Source organism: Protopterus annectens, chromosome 10.part0 (assembly GCF_019279795.1).
Source record: "Protopterus annectens isolate FY-2018-M chromosome 10.part0, PAN1.0, whole genome shotgun sequence".
NCBI classification, from domain to species: domain Eukaryota; kingdom Metazoa; phylum Chordata; order Ceratodontiformes; family Protopteridae; genus Protopterus; species Protopterus annectens.
In genome coordinates this window covers 76,110,878-76,133,709 of record NC_056744.1, presented here as the reverse complement: position 1 = coordinate 76,133,709, position 22,832 = coordinate 76,110,878, and the positions used below count along the sequence as shown (strand labels likewise).

General features: G+C 46.1%; 1 protein-coding gene across 1 annotated transcript in view; it reads right to left on the bottom strand.

Annotated features, from left to right (window-relative positions):
- LOC122814097 (jupiter microtubule associated homolog 1-like) overlaps window positions 1–22,832 on the bottom strand; it is a 176,676-nt gene that overhangs the window by 109,536 nt on the left and 44,308 nt on the right. The window contains exon 2 of the mRNA XM_044086715.1: window positions 10,163–10,314. Within this exon, the coding sequence (XP_043942650.1) occupies window positions 10,163–10,314 (152 nt within the window). The remainder of the gene's footprint in view (window positions 1–10,162; window positions 10,315–22,832) is intronic.

The following is a 22,832-nucleotide window of genomic DNA, read 5'->3' as shown; positions in this document are numbered from 1 at the left end:
TATAAATATAAAGGTAGGGAACATTAAGTGATTTTATTTGTGCTTTTTTAAAAGTATTTTATGATGCGTTATTAAATATGTCTTTTTAAATGTTAGAGAACATCTGCCAAATGGAACTTGATTGGTGACTATTAATGATTTAACTTGAAAGTTTGTATTTAAAATGGTAGAAGAAATGGCATTAATTTTATTCTGATGAAGTCTCCTGAGAGAGATGAAAGCACTAAATAGGTTTTATTTGTCTTTATATGGTATTAAATCTATTTGGATCGGACTGCTTTTTATACTTTTTTCATCTTTGTTGGGTTTCGCTAGCGTTTTATAAAAATTAATTGGTTAAGCCAGCCAGTCTAGAATCTACATATTCCACATTTAGGTTTTCATGTGGAAAGTCGTACGACAGTCTTCGGAATCACCACACTGTCTGCCAAGACCAGATGCATTAGACCCAAGACTGGCCTCCATGCTGTCTTCAACACTACTGGGAATGAAACCTGACGGTATGGGAAACACCAGGAAGCACCAATTGCTGCATCAAGTAGTGTGGACTGTGATCATTACAGCTTGCTCATTTCCATTCTGGCTCCTACTGACCTTCAACAGGTCAAGGAAGAACACAGTTAGCTTTAGACACCGGCAAACCCTGCCATTGCTGGGGGCCCCAACCATAGCAAGTTATCTTATGATATTTTGTAACATTGCTGTACTAGCTTTTGGCTTGACAGCTTGTGTACTTTTACCCACCTGATTTACAACTCCTTTAAAATTCAGATATTTTTGGTTATAGTAAGTGTTCCATCAAGTAGCAGGCATCAAAATTCCATTAAAATAATTTTACCACTGAGTGCTCCTGACTTAATTATACCCTGTTGGACATATTCGCCACTAAAACTACAAAGTCAGCTTTTGGTCCTCAAAATACCTGTGGCTGCAGGGGGGCCCTTAAACATCCTTGACTGCGTGGTGGCCCCACAAAAGCAACTGCTGGTTGGGGAAAATGTATTTGTTTTCACATTATGTTCTTTAACCTGAACAGGGTTGCGAGGCGACACAGTTAGGATAAAACTGATCATGAACATGAGCAAGGTAAGCAATAGTGAGCAGGAGCCCAGAGTGACTGATCATAGTGCAAACTCTGGATTTAAGAGCTTCTGATCTTAAAGGATTGCTTTGCTATAACTTCCTTAAGAATCAAGGGCGGTGCCAAAAATAACAGAATAAAGGTTCAGAAATCAAACATTTTAATAACGAATTCACTTGCGTTAATAGAACACCTTTTGCATCAACATGCATTTCTGTACAGTAAGTATAAAGAAAGCAAAAGTATGAGAAAAAATTAGGGAAGGTCTGAAATTGGGACAGTGACAGGTATGCATTACTCTTCAATGAGGTAAATATGCGACTTCACTGCTGTTTTGACAACTGCTAAACAGCAGTCACTGATCTGGTGTGGCAGTACTAGTCCTGCATAATGTATTGCGGATTTGCTAAATAGCTACAAAGCTAGTAGTACTAAGACTTATACTTGTGCGCGCGTCTGTGTAAAGATTAGTTTTCATCTCTGCACACGCCCAATAAAGCAGAGACCCATACAATATTCTTCTAGGTATTAGTAAAAAGTACCCAACAAGTAATCAGATTTCAAAAGTATGGCACAATATATCACAGACTATACACCTGGGGAGTAGGGGCCACCAGACTCTGATGTAGGTGTCTGAATAAACAGAAACAGAGGACTTTATTCTCAATACTGTGGAGCCCTCACAAAAGCTGTTGCTGGTTGGGGAAAAATGAGAAACTCGTGCTGTGTTAGACCCTGTTAGGATAAAGCTGATAATAGCGTCAGTTTTCAACCACACCCATTCTAAAACCAGCCCTGCTCAGATGCGTATACAGAAAGCTGCTGTTGGTTACAGAGGGCTGGAAATTGCATGGTTATTCCTTTAATTTTCGTCAGTCAAACCTTAGGAGGTATGCACATGAGGTCATTATAGCTTGTGTTTGAGCTCAGGATTGGGCTTTTTGTTTCTTTTACTTTTCTCAGACCTCAGGAGGTGTACAAATAAGGTTACGACAGCTTGTGCATGGGGCGGTGTATGGTCTAGGAGCAACAAATGTTAACAAATATTTTTTTCACTTCTAAACAAATCACATCAGGCACATATACAGATTACTAGACATATACATGTACACATATCAGCAGTCACTTCCAATATACGACTAATGCAACTGGAACCTCTGCTTTCATTCCAAACACCAGAGGGGATGCACAAGTAGTGCCAGTCTTTTGTTGGAAGTTAGGGAGACCGGCATTATCCAAGATAGGACCCATGTATTCCCAAAACTGGAATGTGGGTTTATGACAGCTTTGATAAAAGAAAAAGGAAAGGCCAAAATTCTCCCTCAAGATTTTTGTTTAGGCCACCATTGAATTAAAGGGGTGACCATGTCTAAAATGCACCCCAGAGCATCTGTAAACCTAGGACTTTGGTGCTGGCTTGAGTTATTTCCTAAATGGATTACTGCTGTGCTATCTTGGTCAGGAAAGGTGCGTTGAAAGGAAAACTAAAACTGAACAGAATCAGTTACTTTCCTTAATCATAATTTCTGGTTAAGCCATCACTGAATGATACTGTGTAAAACAAACTTAAAAATGCACTTCAAATCATACAGAAAGTTGCAGCAGCTTAAAAAAGCTGAAGAGCATGGCAAAATGTGAGAAAAAGTAATGTGCATGGTATGGGAGCCCAAGGGGAGGTTGAAACAGTAGGCCCACTGAGTCATTTCACTCAAGTCCAGACCTACACAAAACGTTGTAACAGTTGGCACTTGGCTGCAACAATGAAGGTGTTCCTTTGCGAGACAGGCCAGCTGTAATGCAAGAGCACTGTAGCAACAGGTCTGTGCGTGTCATTACCAAGTTTGCAGCATGAACAAAAATTAGAAGTTATGTACCTACCATAACGTTCCATGTTAGTTGTCTTCTCTCGCCTTCTTTCTTGCTGGATGGGTTCGGAGCCGATCCTCGGCTCCGACTTCGCACTGCTTTAGCTTGAGAACTCCTTTTACCAGCTCGAGGCAACCCTATATCCCATGATGCAAGGCGGAACTACCTCAGATCTCGTTTGGTAGCTAACCTACCCTGCTAAGGACTAACCTAACATAATTTAGGAAACAAGTTCATAAAAGAGTCCTCATATGAAGGCTCAGGAGGAAAAACAACCTGATAGGAACTCTTCAAGATCTGTCCAGGCCAGGGAGTAGGAGGGAGGGACGCAAGAAAGAAGGCGAGAGAAGACAACCAACATGGAACGTTATGGTAGGTACATAACTTCTAAAGTTGTCAATCTCGCCTTCATTCTTGCTGGATGGGACCGCGTACCTAGCACCTGTATCCCGGGTGGCTCAATGGAACAGACTCTTGAGAACTGTGGAACCAAAACTGGCCCTATCTCTGGAGGCCAAGTCCAACTTGTAATGAGAAACAAAGGTATGAGGCGTGGCCCAAGTAGCTGCTGCACAAATAGTATCAATGGGTAGTCTATCCTGAAAAGCTGTAGAAGTGGATAGACTCCTGGTTGAGTGTGCTTTTGGTTTAGAAGATAGCTGCTTGCCTCTGAGAGAGTACACAAAGGAAATGGTGGAAGTCAACCATCTGGATAAGGTCACTTTAGAAACTGGAAGACCTATCCTGTTTTCTGCATATGAGACAAATAATTGGTCCGATTTTCTGAATTCTTTAGTTCTATGCAAATAGTACCTGAGCTGACGATGGACATCCAAAAAATGAAGCTTCTGTTCAGCTCTGTCGGAATAGTTTGGGAAGAAGACTGGAAGATCTATAGATTGGTTAATATTGGTTTGAGACGCCACTTTGGGGAGAAAGGAAGGGTTCGTTCTTAATGATGCCCTGTCCTTATGAAAAACCAAGTAAGGGGAACGAATGCAGAGAGCTTGAATCTCGGAAACCCTTCTTGCTGAAGTGACAGCCAGTAAGAATATAGTTTTCCAGGTCAATAACTTCAAAGAACATGAAGCAGACGGCTCGAAGGGAGGTAGTATCAAGGATGCCAACATTAAGTTTAGATCCCATTGCGGAGGAGGATGCTTTATAGGCGGCTTTAGGAGAAAAAGTCCTCTCAGAAAGGCCTTGCATAATCTATGAGACATAATGTTATTGTCATGCAAGCCAACATGATACTTGGAAATAGCAGCCAGTTGGACTTTAACTGTAGATGACGAGGATCCTGAATGAAAAACCTCCGCCAGGAAATCTAAAACAGAATGTACAGGAGCAGTAAAGGGATCAATATTCCTGGAATTTGCCCAAATAGAAAAGCGCCACTTGCTAGCATAAACAGTCCTAGTGGACGACTTTAAGGAAGACACTAAGAGGTCTCTGACGGAGTCAGAGATCATCGGAAGCCTGGCTAGGGAAGGAAGTGGAGCAACCAAGCAGTGAGGTTGAGAGAATGAATGGCCCGGTGCTGCTGACCCGATTGGTAGATCAAGAGATCCGGAACTGGGTCCAGATGCCAGGGCTGCACCAGAAGGTGACGATGCAGAGACTGAAACCAAATTTGTCGAGGCCAATAAGGGGCAATGAGAATCAACTAGGCTCTCAAAACGGTGGCTTTCTGAATGACTTGTGGAATCAAGGGAAAGGAGTCCCCGGGGCCAATCCTGGGTTAGAGAGTCTCTCAGGGGTTGGCCTGGAAGGGGAAAGAGGGTGAAATAATCTGGGCACTTGTTGTTTTGAGGAGTAGCAAAAAGATCGCAACAAGGAGTGCCCCACTGCAGAAAAATCTGATCCACTACAGATTGATTGAGAGACCACTCGTGAGGCATCAGAATGGATCTGCTCAGCCTGTCCGCCAAGAGGTTGGACCTGCCGGGGATGTGCGTTGCTATCAGAAACCGATGAGAGGAGATTGCCCATTGCCAAAGTCTGAGAGCTTCTCGACACAAAGGATAGGACCTGGTCCCGCCCTGCTTGTTGATGTACCAGACCACGGACATGTTGTCCGTTTGTACTGCAATAGTCCCCGTGGGAAGAAAGTCATTGAGGGCCTGCAACGTTAAAAGCACCGCTCATCTCCAGGACATTTATGTGCAGATGGTATTCTATGGGTTGCCACGTCCCGTGGACCATCCTGCCCTGATAATGCCCCCCCCACCCGATCAGAGGCATCCGTAGTGACTGTGGCAACTGGAGGAGGGGAAACAAAGGGTCATCCCTGATGAAGAAGAGGGGAAGATATCCACCAATTCAGATGAGTTCTGCACAACTGTGTGACTAAGATTTCGTGCCTCATCGGGAGACTGTGGTACGACCACTGCGTGAATAGCATCCACTGCAGAAGACGCATGTGGAAGCGAGCCAGTGGTAGTAGAACAATGGCCGCAGCCATAAGACCTAGAACCTTCAGTATAAATCTGGCTTTGACCTTGTTGCTCTGCAATAAAATCCGAACGAATTTTTGGATGTCCAGAATTCTTTGATCTGTTAGTCTGGCTAACATTTTGACTGTGCTTAATTCTGCGCCTATAAAGGTGATAGATTGGCAAGGCAGCAGAGAAGATTTTTCGAAATTTACTGAAATTCCCAAACTCCTGCAAAGCTGTAGAGTGTAGTCTCTGGACTGAAGAAGCTGACACCTGGTGGTGGCGGAGAGGAGCCAGTCGTCCAAATACGGAAACACCTGGAATCCTTGACGTCTCAGATGAGCTGTGACCACTGCCATGCATTTGGTAAACACTCTGGGGGCTGAAGTGAGGCCAAAAAGCAGGGCCCTGAATTGGTAATGACTGGTCCCTAGCCGAAAGCGGAGAAACCTTCTGGAGCGTCTGTGAATCTTTATGTGATAGTACGCATCCTGAAGGTCTATAGAGCACATCCAGTTGTCCTTGCCCAGAAAGGGCAGAATGGACTGAAGCGTGACCATCCGGAATCTTGCCTTCTTGACAAATCTGTTTAGATTGCTCAGGTCTAGTATTGGTCTGCAATCTCCCGTCCTTTTGGGGACCAAAAAGAATCTCGAGTAAATGCAGGATCCTACCTGGTCTGCCGGCACAGTCTGGACGGCTCTTTTTTCTAGGAGCTTTGAAACCTCCTGTTCTGCCAAATCCCTTTGACCGGGTGAGATGTCTGGAAGGGATTGTTGAGGTGCGGGATACCTTTCGAAGGGGATTTTGTAACCCTCTGATATGATCGACTGTACCCACATCTCTTGTGATAGGGATTGCCAGGCTACTGGGTACAGTGAAATCCTTCCCCCGACTGCCTCCAAGGGTGGACAGTCGGGCAACACCTCAGGGATGCTGAAAGGGCTTCTCAGGAAGAGACTCCCTGTTGCCCTGGTTCTGAGGACCCCCCTGCCTCTAGGGCGGCATCTATTATTGTTACCCCCTCTGCCTCTGGGGGTAAACTGACCACGTGTGTCCGGTGTAGCTCCTTGGGCTTTGCGGAACCACATCTTCCCCCCCTTCTGACCCTTGGGCTTTGCGGAACCACATCTTCGCCCCCTTCTGACCCTTGGGATATGGTCTAGAAGGAGTGGAAAAATGGACTCAAACGGCAGAAAGAGTTTTACCGTCCTGCTCACACCTGGTCAAGGTATCCTTCACCTGAGGTCCGAACAAAGCCAAACCATCAAAGGGGGTATTAGTGAAGGACGCCTTCAAGGGGTCCGCAAAGTTACAAAGCCGCATCCAGGCTTGGCGTCTAAGAGCAACTCCTGTGCCTGCGGCCCTGCTCGCTCCATCGGCCGCATAGGATATGAGCTGCATGGAGGAGTTGGATAGGGAATTCAGGATTGCTAGCTGCGAGGCAATCTTTTCTTGAGCCCCAGCAGCAGAAGGATCCTGGACTACTTCACCCAGTTCCTTGAGAATATCTCTTTGGAGCCTGGTGAAGTGACAAAGGTAGTTCAGCGAACGCATAGCAAAGGTCGCTGAAGAAAACATCCACTTTCCATACCTGTCCATGGTCCTAGAATCCTTGTTAGGAGGATGGACAGGTACTGAAGGATCCGCCAGTTCCTTCTTAGTGGCCGCCGCCACCACCATAGCATCCACAGAGACGCCCTTGGAAAGGAACTGTTTGTCCGAAGGGGCTGTTATAAATTTGGATGGTCTCCTGGGGACAGGTTCCACAGAATCTGGAGCCGCCCACACCTTTCGAGCCACTACCTGCATAAGTGGGTCGAAAGGCGGAGACACCCAGGAGGTGGAGGGTCGGAATCCAAAAGCCTCCAGGTATATAGACTCATCCTCGGAGGGATCAATGGATGGCCAATTCCCCCTCTGTTTGAGGAGCTCAAGGATGTCTGAAAAGGAGACATCCTCAGAGGGGGATCGTGGGGAACCCTCCGACTCATCTAAACGGTATCCGATGTAGTAGACTCAGGGGAGTCTGTGTGTTTCCTCTTACACGTCCTCTTCCGAGGGGGTTCACCTGCTGGATCAGGAGAAACTTCGGAAGAGGAGGAAATTCCCAATGGGGAAACCTGGGGCGATGGATCCCTGGGCCCGAGAGCAAGAGGCGTCTACAGGCACTGAAGAAGGAGGAGCTAGAGGGATGGACCGTTGACCTGGCTCAGAGGCCAGGACACTCCTCATCACCTCAAAGGCTCCCCTCCCCGGGAGGCCGGAATATCCCCGCTCCGAGGATACAGGAATTCCCGGCTCCACTGAGAGGGAAGGCTCCGAGGCCGATGTCGGCGCCGAGCTTACCAAAGCCGAAGCCCCGAGAGGGACAGCGGGGTCGGACAAGGGTCCGATGCCACTAGCCCCCTCGGAGCCGACCAGGGAAACCCGACGACCGGATCCCTCCAAGGAAGGCCTCAAGGAGGAGATCGGAGCCGAGGACGACGGAGCCGAAGGATGTATCGGCTCCGGCGCCGAAACAGTCGCTGTCCCGAGAAGCTCCGGCTCTGGAGTCGGAGGAGGAAGTTCAAGGGGTGAGGCAATAGCCGAAGTCTGTTGAGACTGGCTATGGAGCATTTGGGCCAGTGCTTGCGACTTCAATAGCCTGCTTACCACCCTCTCTAAGTCGTGGTCAGACAGCCTGGAAGATCTCTAAGATCTGCTCCGACAAAAGAGGAGACCCCGGAGCAGAGTGGATACTCTGCAACGAAGGGGACCGAGATCTCTTTCGGGACGAAGTCATCGGAGCCGAAGTCCCCTGAATTCCAGATGGAGCCGAAGGTTTCTCGGCTCCGATGCTGGATAAGGTGTCGGATCCAGCCGGAGCCGACAAGGCCACAGTAGACAAGGTGTCGGAACAAGCCGGTGCCGAACCCACTACTTTTGAAGTAGATAGATCGGTTCCAGCCGGAGCCGATCTCGGCTCCGACGGAGCCGGAGCCACCGGAGGAGGCTTGGACACTGAAGCCTGAGCCTTCGGTGGCTTAGAAGGTTTCCCAGACCCTACTTTAGAGGGAGAACCTTCTGGCTTAAGTAAGCCACGGAGGATAAGCTTATTCCTCCGTTCCTGCAGGACTCTCTGGCTAAAAGAGTGACACAAAGCACAGGAGTCCTGCAGGTGCAAAGGCCCCAGGCAGTAAACACAAGAAGTGTGACAGTCTGTCAGAGACATTTTCTGACAGCACGAGTCACACTTCTTGAAGCCTGAGACCTTGCCTTCCTTAGACATAATCCTAGGAGGAAGTCGCACACAAACCCCAACAAACACACAAAATTAATCCCCTAACACACAACACACAGGAAGGGATTAACCAATGGGGTTTAGGCCTAACTAAACTTTTACACTAAAGGTAATAAAAAGTTTTGAAATACAAGGGAATAGGGTGGGCTGTAACACACTACAGACTATAAAAAATGAATACAAGGGGGAAATAAACCCTAACTAAGCTTTTCTCTTGACAAGAAAAATTCTTACCTCAGCTGGCAAAGGAGACCTCTTTCGCTAAGCGGCAAACGAGATCTGGGGTACTTCTGCCTTGCATCATGGGATATAGGGTTGCCTCGAGCTGGTAAAAGGAGTTCTCAAGCTAAAGCAAGTGCCGAGTCAGAGCCGAGGATCGGCTCCGAACCCATCCAGCAAGAATGAAGGCGAGATTGACAACTTAACATCGATTGTTTAAGAGGATGGCAGTGACAAGATGTCAAGTGTCTAGGGGGCCCCAACATGACAATTTCTGGGGACTCCTAAAAGCAAAGACTGGCCTTGGGAAAGAATAGACCTATTTTCCAAAGGTTGCAAACTCTGCTTGTATGCACCAGCCCTGTTTTCTACACAGAAAAGCACAGTAAAAGGTGAAGTAGAATTTAACAAAATCTAAGGTGTCCGCTAACTGGGAAGCCACATCAAAGCTTCCAGTGTGGATTAACAGTCCTAGGCAGGTATTCCATAGCCTAGTTTAAAAAAAAAAATGGAGTTTAAGCTCTTTGAACTGCCTGAAAATACTTAAAGCAACTGAAAAATGCTTAAAGTGATGCAATGCCTTGTTCACAAACTGTTCATTTGCCTATTTTTGGTGATGAACTAATTTCTGGCCTCCACTGTCCGTGACAAGTTTACTAATCTGGTTACCAAAACAATTCTTTACTATATCCCAAGTCTCCCTCAGAGGAAGGGAATCAAGTGTGACCTAGTCAAGCTAAAAAAATTACACCTCTCTTCTATGGTCAACACAAAACTGATGGTCAACTTATAAAATACCTTCCTAATTAAAAAATGCACACCTTGGGCCAGCTACAAATGCATACCTTATGACAAAGTTTAAGTGGTTTCCTTGGATGCCATCTCCACAAGTTTACCAACCTGTGAATTTTCTGCAAGTCCATCCCTGTCTTTCTACCTGGCTTCTGAAAATTTGAGGGGGCAAGTACCACTCACTATCTTATACCCCAAATATGCACAAAGTTTTTCAGATGATGAATAGAGCTGACAGATGACAGAAGCCAAGATTTTGTACTGCTGTAGCACCAAGAGTATAGAAATAAAAATCACAAAAAAAAAAAGAATAAAATAAGACATGACATCTAAATCTTGTAAACAGTGTCAGATGGCAGCAAGTCTATTACATCTTGCTTGATTAAATGGTTATACAGAAACACGATAAGCACCTTCATATAGGCAAACAATTTTTGTTATCTGCAGTGTGTATGAAGATCCTACACAAAGCTGCAAATGTACCTGGAGGATTGCTCCTTCGAGCAGCTGGATGGCTGTCCACAGGAGGCCCAAATATGTCAGAGTCTGTTCTTTTCTGGCGTGATGGCTGGGGCTTACTATCTTCTCCCATTCCAAACGAAAAGCTGGATCCACCACCAGGAGGTTGTAGTACTCTGGAATATTAAAGAGAGCAAGTGTTTTAAATTACAATTTAAGACATCTGCTGCCAGCTAACCTAAAGAGAACCCTCTGCAGAACTTTAACTCCATATACTGACATAAGTTGCTTTCCATTTCATTTTAGGACATCACTACAGGCAAAGACCACTCCAATAACCCCATCTCTCCATCATGTGACAACAGCTTCTCCAGTTCTGCCTCCATAAAAAGGAGGCAAAACTGCCCAAAAACAGTAAACCGGAGGGAGGGAGCACCCCTTACTGAAGGGGAAACTAGACAATGCCTTTTATAACCATGGCTCCAAAACCAACAGCCTGCAGACATTATCAGACTAATTCCTTGCAAAGGAATTCAGAGAGGAACATGCAAGAGCAACACAGAAGTCTTCAAAGGTAGCATTAACATTTAGAAAGGTAGTATTAACATTTAGAAGTAGCAACTATCGTAGAGAAAAGTAAAGTTGAAGCATCATCCCATGCTTAAATAAAAAAATGGTCAACCATCTGTCAAGAGGACAGTTTGACAAGTTTGTAAAAGATACAACAGCCAAATCCCCATTCTGCTGGGTCATCTAACCACATAACTTGGCTGTTTGGGCACCCATGCAATGAAAGGGGTAATCCATACTGGACAAGAGCAGAAAGAAAACCTGGCATATTAACTGGCTGAAGCTTGCAACTGAGCCACAATGGATATAAAGTCTACAACAATCCAACAACTCCACCTTGCTCAATATTATGGAGGCTTGCCGGAAAGAACCTCAAGTTCAGTGACCTCTTCCAGCAGTGCTGATGGCACTAGAATTTTCTGTTATGAAATTAGTATGGCTGTTGCTGTAAACTCGTGTGGGGTTTTAAATTTTAACAAAGGTCTCACATGGGATCCAAGAGTATTGGACAACAGGCTGACCTGGAAAGCACCTTACAGAAAAAGCTTAGCAGGCCTTCACAAAAGGTTGGGGGAAGAGATGTAGTACCCAATGTGAAAATTAGAAAGGGCTGCTGGATACACCTTTATATAGAGGAATACCACTCAAAATAGGAGATGCTGCAGAACATGGGGAAATAGGATTCAAGAGCCCTAGCCCACCTCTCCCCCCTGACATACTTCAGCCCACCTCTCTGACATACTTCAGCCCACCCCTCCCCTCTCTCCGACATACTTCAGCCCACCCCTCCCCTCTCTCCGACATACTTCAGCCCACCCCTCCCCTCTCTCCGACATACTTCAGCCCATCCCTCTCTACATGCAATACAATTATTTCACCACTGGCCAGAAGAAATAAAAGCAGATAACCAATACATCTTGTCTATCACTGGAAATAGGGTCATCATGAAGTCAACTGCAAGGCACAAGTCATACAGAAATGTGTATCGGCTTTATCTCAGTCCCTGGTTCACAAACTTTGGAATGCACACTTCAAACTAGAAAACTACCTCTGACACTACCCAATTGCTCATAGGTGTCCATTCTCCCAACTACAATCCAACTGCCCCTTGACCTCCACAGCCACTCCTTTAAAACGATGTATTGTACTCTACAGACCTCATTCTAATATGAAAACTCTAGACTTGTAACTCCAGCAATGACCAACCCCCACACTTCTCAACCCTTCAAAAACAAAAGGCTACATTCTGGAATACCCCAAAGGCTAATTGTGCAAAAAGCACTCCCATTTATGATAAATCCACCACTGAAACTCCATCCTCCTCCAAGCATCTCGGCCTCTAGCTGATCAACCTCAAGTTCAAGTCCCCAGATAAAACGCAAATCAAAAATAAACTCCATACTTTTGTAGAGGGAAAACTTTTTCCTCGGCTTATTGATAAAGGGGTTCCACAACCCAACTTTTGAGTATGGCTTCACCACTGGGTTCCAAACAAAACTCTACAAGATTTACCACCAAACTAGTATCCCAAGGCACCATGGCATTAGTTTCAAAGCTAGACTGCTCCCAGAGTAGACCTACAAAGGATGTAAATAGACTTCTCTTTTACACCACTTTCTGCCAAGCTGCGTGAAAAAGAACTTTTCACACAACTTATGCCACTACTACAGAATGTATCTGCCCTCTCCACTCACACGCCAATCCACCAGACATACTTCTGCCATATCAGCTCCTAAAAGCCCCTCCCATTAAGCACGTCTCCAACTTCCACAACTTTAGAAAGATCTTGAAGCCAAATACCTCTGCCTTCAAAAAGGCTACATTAACTGTGAACCCTTTCACTGCTTGTTCTCCAATATTGTACAGTGAATATACAAATTTACTTGTTGCCTCTGAATGCAACTTTGCTTAAGACAGCTTATTTTGCAACATCCGTTCCTATACATTTCTGTTGCCGATACTGTACTTGCCTTTTCTGTTTATAGTTGTGAATTCTCAACTAGGCTGTGCCTGAAAAATGGTCAATTAGTGCACTATCCTAGTAAACTAGGCAAGTTTTCTTTGAATACCATCTCTCAGAGAAGTGTCAATGGGGATTGGAAGAGTGCTAAAAAGAGAACCAAGTCTTCTTGGCCTAGCACTGCACTTAGTACTTCTACAATCTTTTATAACTACTTTCTGAATGAACTTCAGAGATGAAATGGAGAATTAAAGCACAGACATGATTATGCCACAGGCAGACAAAGGCAAGAATCATAATAGCCTGTGCAGAGGACTCCCCTTGCTGAAAAAACATCCTGGGTTGAGGCACCAAGCAGTTTCAGGCACCATGGTTCCCTGCAGTATAGATGGGGTCTACTATGAAACATGCATTTCATGTACAATCTGCAGACAAACCACAGCCATGGAGTAGTAAGGAAGCACCTATTTGTAGCCAACACACCCAATGCATTAGTGATAAAAACTGAACATCTTGGGGATCCAAAGTAGTCTTTTCAACAAATGTCCAGTTAAGACCAATATATATGCACCTAGAACAGGCTTTTAGGTCCTTTGCAGTTATTGGGTACTAAATGGATCAGATCAGACTCTTCCTGTACCTCCCTGGACCAGAGGAGCACACTGAACAGCTCTTGCTAAGCTTTAGTACCTCCTTCCTTGAAAGGAGACTTCTGACAAGATGAACACCTACCTGAAGTGCTGCTGACAAGAGAAGCAACAGATGAGCCTTGGAACCACCCAGTGCTAGACGTTTCCAAAGAGGGCAGATAAGCCTACCGTCCTCCTAAATAATCTACCAGTCAAAGATAACAGGGCAATCATGGCTCACCAACCTGAATGCACCCTGTGCAGAAAGCCCAAGCTAGACACATCACAGGGCTGCCACTATAAAAAAAAAAAAAAAAGTGTGGTCCCACTGTACAACCTCCCACAAAAATCCAAAGAGCAAGCCTGATCTCACCTAATCAGGAAAGAAATCCTGGACATATTTCAATTTTTTCAAGTCACCACTAGCAGAAAGGGCTTGAACTGTTGCAGGGCTGGGGTATTTCCAAAGCAATAATCCACTCCTACTCAAGAAGGCATGCAAAGAATCAAACAGTCCTGGCCACAAGGTATCCAAGAGGATTCCACTACATCCTTAAGGGGGAAAGGGACTCCTACAGGGCTACACAGCAAAACTAACACTCAAGGGAGGTAGGAAGCAAGAGAACTCTAAAGCCTCAACTAGTCAGGCACTCAAAAGGATGCAGAGGAATATGCCACAGCAGGTTGTCCTTTGTCACCCCGCCCCCCCCCAAGTGAGGGGATTCCATATGAATACCAAATGGATACCCACTCCCTCTCAGAGGTAAACATTATAACTGCTAGCCCAAGAGCAGTAATCAAAGGATGTTTAGATCATACAAGCCACGTTTCTTCCTACAAGTTTGGAGTCAAAAGCTGGGGAAGTATACCCCCCACCCACACACACAGCATACTGGGAAGCCACATTCCAACCAAAAGGCAGCAAGCAGGGGCTACATTCCAAGCTCTAGAAAGAACCCAGCCTAAAGGGGAATTTATAAGCTATTTAAGAACAGGAGAGAGAGAGGAAAACAAAAAAAAACAAGAGTCCGGCATTAATCCCTACATCACTCCAAATCCAGCTCCAGACAAGTAGATTACCTCAGGGTTCAGTCCTGGGACCACTCTTGTTTGGCATCTACTACTCTGAAGTACAGGCCAACACTAAGGAACTCTGGCTAAGTTTGCACAGGACTGCAAACTGGGAGCCATTATTGAATCCCCAAATGATGTGGATACTCTAAAGGGCCTTAAAGAAACGGATGCTTTGTGCCAGAGCCATGGGCTCAAGCTCAATGCCAAGAAATGTACAGTGATCCTCTTTGGGAAAAACCATGTACCCATGAATTACCACATAGGTGGGCAGTACACTAAACACCGAAAGTGTGAGGAGACTTAGGGACACAGGTGGACAGTGGTCTCACCTTCGATAACCACAGTGCCACAACAGGTCAGGAAATCATATGTGACACACCTCATCATCAAGGGCTTTTCCTCCAGAAAAGAAGGTAATTGTTCCACTGTACTCATCCATCATTAGACCCATTATAGAATACAACACCCCCATTTGGTATGCATCTCTAAAGACATCTGCAACAACTGGAAAGGCCGCAGAAGTACCTCACTAAAAGAATCACAGGCCTAAAGCAGATGCCTATGGTGAGTGCCTTAAACTCCAGCTATACTCTGTCACATATAGTCTACTTAGAGGCCAGCTCGGCTTAACATACAAGGCCATGTCAAACCCAGAGCTGTTGGACATTCTACACTTAAAGAAATCCCAATCCCTCAGAGCCACATGCTCCAGGGATCTAAACCTTGTCATCACAATAAACAAAACATGCTGGAGGGATAGGTTCCTGACCCAGAGACTCCCCAGACTCTGGAATAGACTGCCCATATGTTAGAAAAATATAGAATAGTAATATGCATGCTTAGTGCATTCAAGGTTTAAAAGGGTTAATACATTTATTCTGTTCACACTGCATGAATCTGCACAGCTATTAGAAACTTAACAAGAGGCATTTCATTTCTGCTAATGTAGAGACATTTCATTTCTGCTACTGTCATGAAACCTAACAAAGAGATATTAATTTCTGCTTATGCCATGAGAAGTATGCAGCTGCTAGAAGCTTTGATAAAGAAAACAGATGCTTGAAAGTTTAAATCATAGTCAGCATTACTTGTACCAAAGCTAGAAATGTACCTTGAATCTAGGCAAAATGTAACATGTATTAGAACTGCACAATTGAAGTGAAAAGTTAAGGTGGGCTAAAATAAGCCCAAGGCCAGGTTGTTTTTCTCAAAATGTTTTGCAAGCTAGCAAATAATCTAACCTATTCAGCAATAAGTCTGGTAACATTTTCTGTAGAACAATACAGAAAGCTGCATCTAACTATGTCAGCAATAGAATGGTAACATTTTCTGTGTGACATGAAGAGAACTGTATAATAACATACTGATCACCAAAGAGCTAGACAAACCTTGTGCCTACATGCTTTGTCTCCTTGCTGCAAGTAATAAAGGGTGCCTTGCTTGAACCTAACGTGAATTGGTCTAAGTTTTTTCCTTTGACAGATTTGGTCCTTCGGACCGGAACCCTCTCCACCTCTGATCAGATGGCCAGGTGGCTGAAACCATACGGGGAAGAAACCAAATCGGTTCTTCTTGTATGGAAAGTCCTCAGACTAAATTGTCATTCAAAAGAGGCCAGCCACTTTCTGATCTGTGACTGAAGGATGGGTCTCCGCGAATCGGTGATCAATCACGTGGGCTCAGGTAAGGTAAATCTACTTTTTTCTGTTTTAGATCAGGGACTAGATGTGTATTGTTTTTGTCAGACTGTATTTTTCTTACAAGTCAGTGACAAGAAAGATTACTGTCTTGCCACAGATCAGGAGAGACAGAATAAGTAGGCAGTCATTCTGAAGAGACTAAAAATCCATGGTACCACGTTAAAAACTGAGAAGTTACGTAACGATCAAAAGGTAGAACAAAATGGGTAATAATTGCACAAAAAGACCCCAAAATCCACCGTTAACGGAAGACGCAAAATATATGCAGTCGCAGTGCACCGACAATATTAGATATTATTCAAAATGGGTTAATAAATACGAATTTGACAGAAAATTAGAAAAATCCTCGCTCATCAAATAGCTCAAAACCGATTCCAAAGGTCGGGTAAAAAAGCAACGTTGATTAGGAATTCCTCAGGCACACAGGTGGCTTGAGGAAGTAAACCATAGGGAACAAGAGAACAAAAATTCAAAAACAATGTTTTTAGAGAAGGAGGACAATAACTTTTAGTTATGTACTTACCATAACTTCGGATGTATGGGATCCATCTCGCCTACATTCACAACATATGGGTTCGGAGCCGATCCATCGGCTCCGACTCTGCAACTAAATACACTAGCACGAAGTCTCTCATTGGCTGGGCTACTCCCTATCCCAGGATGCACTACACCTGCTTCCCCAGATCTTGTTTGTTCGCTTTCATACACCCATGCAAACAGAAAAACTAGTAGTCACTATAACCAACTAAAGTTCTTCAAGAAAGATCTCCAAGAAAAAGAGACTACAGCTCCTCTAAATCCGAATGGAAGGGGGAAGGAGGGTGGGTACTTATGAATGTAGGCGAGATGGATCCCATACATCCGAAGTTATGGTAAGTACATAACTAAAAGATGTAATGGGATCCTATCTCGCCTACATTCACAACATATGGGACAGCGTCCCTAGCACCTACATCCCGGGTGGCTCATTGGAACACACTCCTGAGAACTGTGGAACCAAAGGAAGCTCTGCCTCGAGAAACCACATCCAATTTGTAATGAGAAATGAAAGTGTGCGGAGAAGTCCAGGCTGCCGCAGCACAAATATCATCTATTGATAACTTGGAGTGAAAAGCTACGGAAGTAGCCATTGCCCTGGTAGAATGAGCCTTGACTGGAAAGGGAAGGTCTTTGTTAGCCTGTGAATAAATAAAAATGATACAATCTTTAATCCATTTAGATATGGAGGTTTTTGTTACTGGTTGACCCAATTTGTTCACTGCAAAGGAAACAAACAATTGATTTGATTTCCGCGTTTGAGCGGTTCTATTCAAATAAAAACGCAGTTGTCTATGTACGTCCATTATGTACGTCCAATTGATGCAAAGTATATTCTGCGTTATTAGAGAATTCTGGGAAAAAGACAGGGAGTTCCATAGTTTGCTGCATACAGAAAGAGGCCACTTTTGGTATAAATGCAGGGTTTAATTTCAATGAAACTCTATGCTTGTGAAAAATCAAATAGGGAGGATCAGAACAAAGAGCTTGAAGTTCTGAAACTCGCCTAGCAGATGTTATGGCTACTAAAAAGGCCGTTTTCCAAGACAGAAATTTTAAATCACAAGTAGCAGCTGGTTCGAAAGGACGGGCAGTTAGGGCAGCAAGAACCATATTCAAATCCCAAGGGGGGACAGGATGAGATAAAGGAGGCCTAAGGAGCCAAGCCCCTTTAAGGAAAGCCTTACAAAGTTTGAGAGACATCAATGAAGGTTCAAATGAGGCATGAAAATTAGAGATCGCCGCTAACTGAACCTTAAAGGTAGAAACTGAAGAGCCCGACTGAAAGGGAGGCCAGAAAATTCAGAACCTCCGATACTGGTGCAGTGAGAGGATCTATACCCCGTTCTTGAGCCCAGAAGGCAAACCTTTTCCATTTACTGGAATAAAGTTTGATGGTGGAAGGTTCATGAGAAGAAGACAGTATGTGGACCACGTCCGGCGAAAGAGCATTGTCTCGGACTAAGGATGGAAGTGGAGTAACCATGCTGCCAACTTCAGGGACCTGAGAGACGGATGAAGCCGTCCTGACTGATGAGTCAACAGGTCTGGCACCGGATCCAGAAACCATGGACCTTCTATCGCATGCCTCTGTAGGAAAGGAAACCAAACTTGACGAGGCCAGTGCGGGGCAATCAAAATCATCTCGCTCTCCAAGTAAATGGCCTTCTGTATCACCCTCGGTAGGATGGGGAACGGAGGGAAGGCGTAGAGAAGACCGGGGGGCCAAATGTGAGTCAGAGCGTCCCTGGGAATCTGTCCCTAAGAAGGAAACAGTGTGAAGAAATCTCTGCATTTCGCATTGTGAGGGCTGGCAAACAGGTCGCAGCAAGGAAGACCCCATCTGTCGAAGATTTTCGCAGCTATACCCTGGTTGAGGGACCACTCGTGGGGTAAAAGAATGGTCCTGCTTAATCTGTCCGCAATCACATTGGACTTCCCCGGTATGTGCGTTGCCATTAGAAAGCGGTTGGTAGCTACCGCCCAGTGCCAAAGTCTCATGGCTTCTCTGCATAGTGGGTAAGACCTGGTTCCACCTTGCTTGTTTATGTACCACACCACCGACATATTGTCGGATAGGATAGTAATCGGGCCCTGTGGGAGAGCGTGATGGAGAGCTTGGAGTACCAATAGTACGCTCTCATCTCCAGGACATTGATATGCAAATCGTTTCCTGGATCTGCCATGTGCCTTGGACCGACCTGTCCAGGTAATGACCCACCCTACCTGGGAGGCGTCCGTAGTCACAGTGGCAACGGGACGTTGAGGTATAAAGGGTCGCCCCTGGTCGAGATTTGATTGGAGAAGCCACCAATGCAGATCTCGACGGCAACTTTCCGTGATTATGATTAAGTGGTTCAAGGGAAGTTCCTGATAAGACCATTGAACCGACAGTAGCCATTGTAAAATTCGCATGTGAAGTCTGGCCAAGGGAACTAAAAGTATGGTCGACGCCATCGAGCCCAACAGTTGTAGGATCCGATGGGCCGGGGCTCTTTGTAGGGGGAAGACAGGATTTGACTTGATCTTGTAAGACCTGAATTCTTGCTGCCGGTAAAAAGGCGCGCATTCTTTTTGTGTCCAAGTCTGCACCTATGAAAGTAATACGCTGAGATGGCTGTAGTACAGATTTTTGCAAATTGAACGTGATCCCCAAGAAACGGCCCAAGGTGAACGTGGCTCTGAGCGCTTGGAGTAGTAGATGCTCGGAGGTGGCAGTAAGGAGCCAGTCGTCTAGATAAGGAAACACCTGGAATCCCAGACTTCTCAGGTGAGCAGTTACCACTGCCAGACACTTGGTGAACACCCTGGGGGCTGTGGTGAGACCAAAGGGCAGTGCTCGGAATTGGAAATGACTGACTCCGAGGCGGAAGCGTAAATGTCTCCTGGACTCGAGCTATGGGAATGTGATAGTAAGCGTCCTGGAGATCTATGGAGCAGATCCATGCATCTTTTTCCAGCAAAGGAAGAATAGATTGAAGAGTGACCATTCGGAATTTGGACTTTATGAAACGATTCAATGAACTGAGGTCCAAAATGGGCCTGAAGTCCCCTGTCTTTTTTGGTACCAAAAATAATTTTGAGTAAGTTCCTGATCCGATCTGGTCGATGGGGACAGGCTGGATGGCTCTTTTTTCTAGCAGCTTTGAAACCTCTAATGCTGCCTGATCCCGCTGACTGGGTGGTACGTCCGGGATTTCCCTTAAAGAAAGGGGGGGGGGTTTGTTGAAGGGGATGATATATCCTCCGGTAATCATGCGAAGCACCCACTGATCGCTTGTTATGGATTCCCAAGCTTGTGGGTGCGCCGCAAAGCGACCCCCGACTGGCTCCTGAGTTGCACAGTCGGGCAACTCAGGAACGCTGGTTGTATGAAGAACCACGAAAGGAATCGCGGTCTCCAGAGTTACGGGGGCCTCTGCCACCTCTGGGGCGGCGTCTTCCAAAATCCCCCCCCCCCTGCCTCTGGAGGGGAAATCACTGGGTGGAGTAGGGAAAGACTTCTGAGATTTTCTAAACCACATTTTTCCTCCTCTCCCAGCCTTGGGGTAAGGCCTAGAAGGAGCGGAAAATCGGGCCCCAACGGCAGTCAAAGTCTTGCCCTCCTGCTCGCACCGAGTTAGTGTGTCCTTCACCTTGGGTCCAAACAAAGATGACCCATCAAAGGCGGCGAAGGAAGACTTGAAGGCCTCCTTGAATGAACACAAGCGTAACCAGGCTCGTCTCCTGAGGGCAACGCCTGTTCCAGCTCTACTCGCCCTTGGCTGCATATGAAATGAGCCTCATGGACGAGTTAACAATAGAAAAGAGGGTAGTCATCTGTGCCAACAGTCGGGGCCAGCGCCTCAGGTAGGTTACCAACAAGAGAGTCATTTAGCTCTTTGAGAAGATCCCTTTGGAGCCTCGTAAAATGACATAAGTAATTCAGCGACCGTAAGGCAAAGGCCGCTGAAGAGAGGGTACGCTTCCCGTACCTATCCATGCTCCTAGAGTCCTTATTAGGAGGATGAATAGACGTCGAAGCCTCTGCCACGTCCTGCTGTGTGGCAGAAGCCACCACCAAAGCATCTACAGGCACACCCTTTGTGAGAAACTCCTTCTGGGGGGGGGGGGCTGACAAAATTTATTGGGCCTCGCAGGCACCGGTTCCACAGAATCAGGGTGTTCCCACGCCCTTCGAGAAACCAAATCAAGGAGTTCATCGAAGGGCGGAGATACCCAGGAGGCGGAAGGCTGGGCCCCAAAGGCCTTGAGGAAGACTGACTCCTCAGCTGAAGGGGTTTTGGCTTGCCAGTCACCTCTCTCTCAGAATCTCCAAGATATCTGAGAAAGAGATATCATCCGAAGATGATTTGGGGGACCCTTCTGCGTCATCGAGGTCAGTATCCGATGTAACAGACTCATCTTGGGAGTCTACGTGCTTCCTCTTACACAATTTCTTCCGTGGGGGTTCGTCCGAAGCAGTTTCGGACGGACCACCGAAGAAGAACCCGATGGGGGTATCCTCAGGCCCTGGGGCCCCGCTGCCGGGGGGCTGCAACACAACAGAGGCACCAGTCTCCAAATCTAGGGATGGTGAGGTAGAATCTTGCTGAACCGGCAAAGGCATGGCCAGCGCGCTCCTCATGGCCTCAAAGGCCGGACCTCCAGAATCCAAGGAGGTCACTGGTCTAGAGGCCACGATGGCACTGGGAATTCCAGCAGCCGATGCTCCGAGAGGAAGACTAGGCACCGAAGCACCCAGTCCCAAAGTGATCCCCTCGGGCCCGACTGAAGAGGTCGCAGTACCAAACCCTGAACCGGAGGACAGGGTAGGAAGCACAGTCGGAACAGAGAGACCTCGAAGGGGTCTCTGCTCAGACCGTATGGCTCCGCTTTGCTCCACCACCACCGACTCCAACGGCTCCGAGGAGGTTGGAGGAGGAATCGAATGTGTTGGAGGGGGGATCGGCTCCGAAGCTAACTGTGCTGGAGCCGAGACCAATTTAAACACTGGAGATTGGAATAGCCTCTGTAAAACTCTATCCAGGTCCGAATCTGAAAGTCTCGATGATTTAGAGGAGGTAGACAATCGAGAAGACTTTCCTCTCGGCTCCGAGAGAGAAGGGGACCGGCTCCAAAACTGCTCCAATGCTATCGGCGCCGACTCCACCACCGCATGGACCACCATCGGCACCGAAGGAGCCTTCTTCGGAGCCGAGGGGGAAGAGTCTGAGCTGCACACTTCCACCGGCTCCGAAGCCATTGGAACCGATGGAGGTGATTCACCTCTCGATACTCCAACTTGCGGCTCCGGAGGCAATGGAGCCGAAGTAGGAGGTATCGAGGCAGACTCTTCGACCCTCGGCCCCGAAGTCAGTGGAGCCGAGGAAGAAGAGGTCAATTTTGTCTTTTTAGAAGTCGGCTCCGACGGACTTGTCGGAGCCGGCGATCTTTTCTTTTTGGAAGCAACAGGAAGATCTAAGGCTTCCTCAAAAGAAGGCTTGATAAGCCCTTTCAATATTAATTTGTTCTTGCGTTCTTGAAGAACTCTAGATGAGAACGCATGACAGACGCTACAAGTCTCTTGCAGATGTTTCGGCCCCAAACAATAAACACATACTGAATGACTGTCTGTAATGGACATTTTATATTTGCACCGGGTGCATTTTTTAAAACCTGACTTTTGTTCCTTAGACATGATACAGGCCACAACAAGTACAAACTCTAAGGAAATACTACAGAAAGCGCCAACTGAAAAGCGCGAGACACACTGGCGCGAGTACTGGTGAAAGATTACCTCACGAAATTTAAACAAGTTAAACGGCCCAAAGCCCTCTAATTTAAACGGGCTTTGCCCGAAAAACAACTAACCAAAAGTTAATAAAAAACAATAAAACAATTAGCACTCAAAGGTAGGGCAAAGGCCCTCTAACTTAAACGGGCCTTGCCCGACTGAAGAAATTCAATTTCTGGAAACAAGCACTCAACAAAAAACAATCAGAAATAGCAAGAAATAGCTGTTAAAACAGCTGTTTGGTTTATATGGACAAAAATTCCCTAGGTCAAGGACCAATAAGGTAAAATTAACCACTTAGCTCCAGCCAAGTCGAGACCACGTCCAGCTTAAGTGGCAAACGAGATCTGGGGAAGCAGGTGTAGTGCATCCTGGGATAGGGAGTAGCCCAGCCAATGAGAGACTTCGTGCTAGTGTATTAGTTGCCGAGTCGGAGCCGATGGATCGG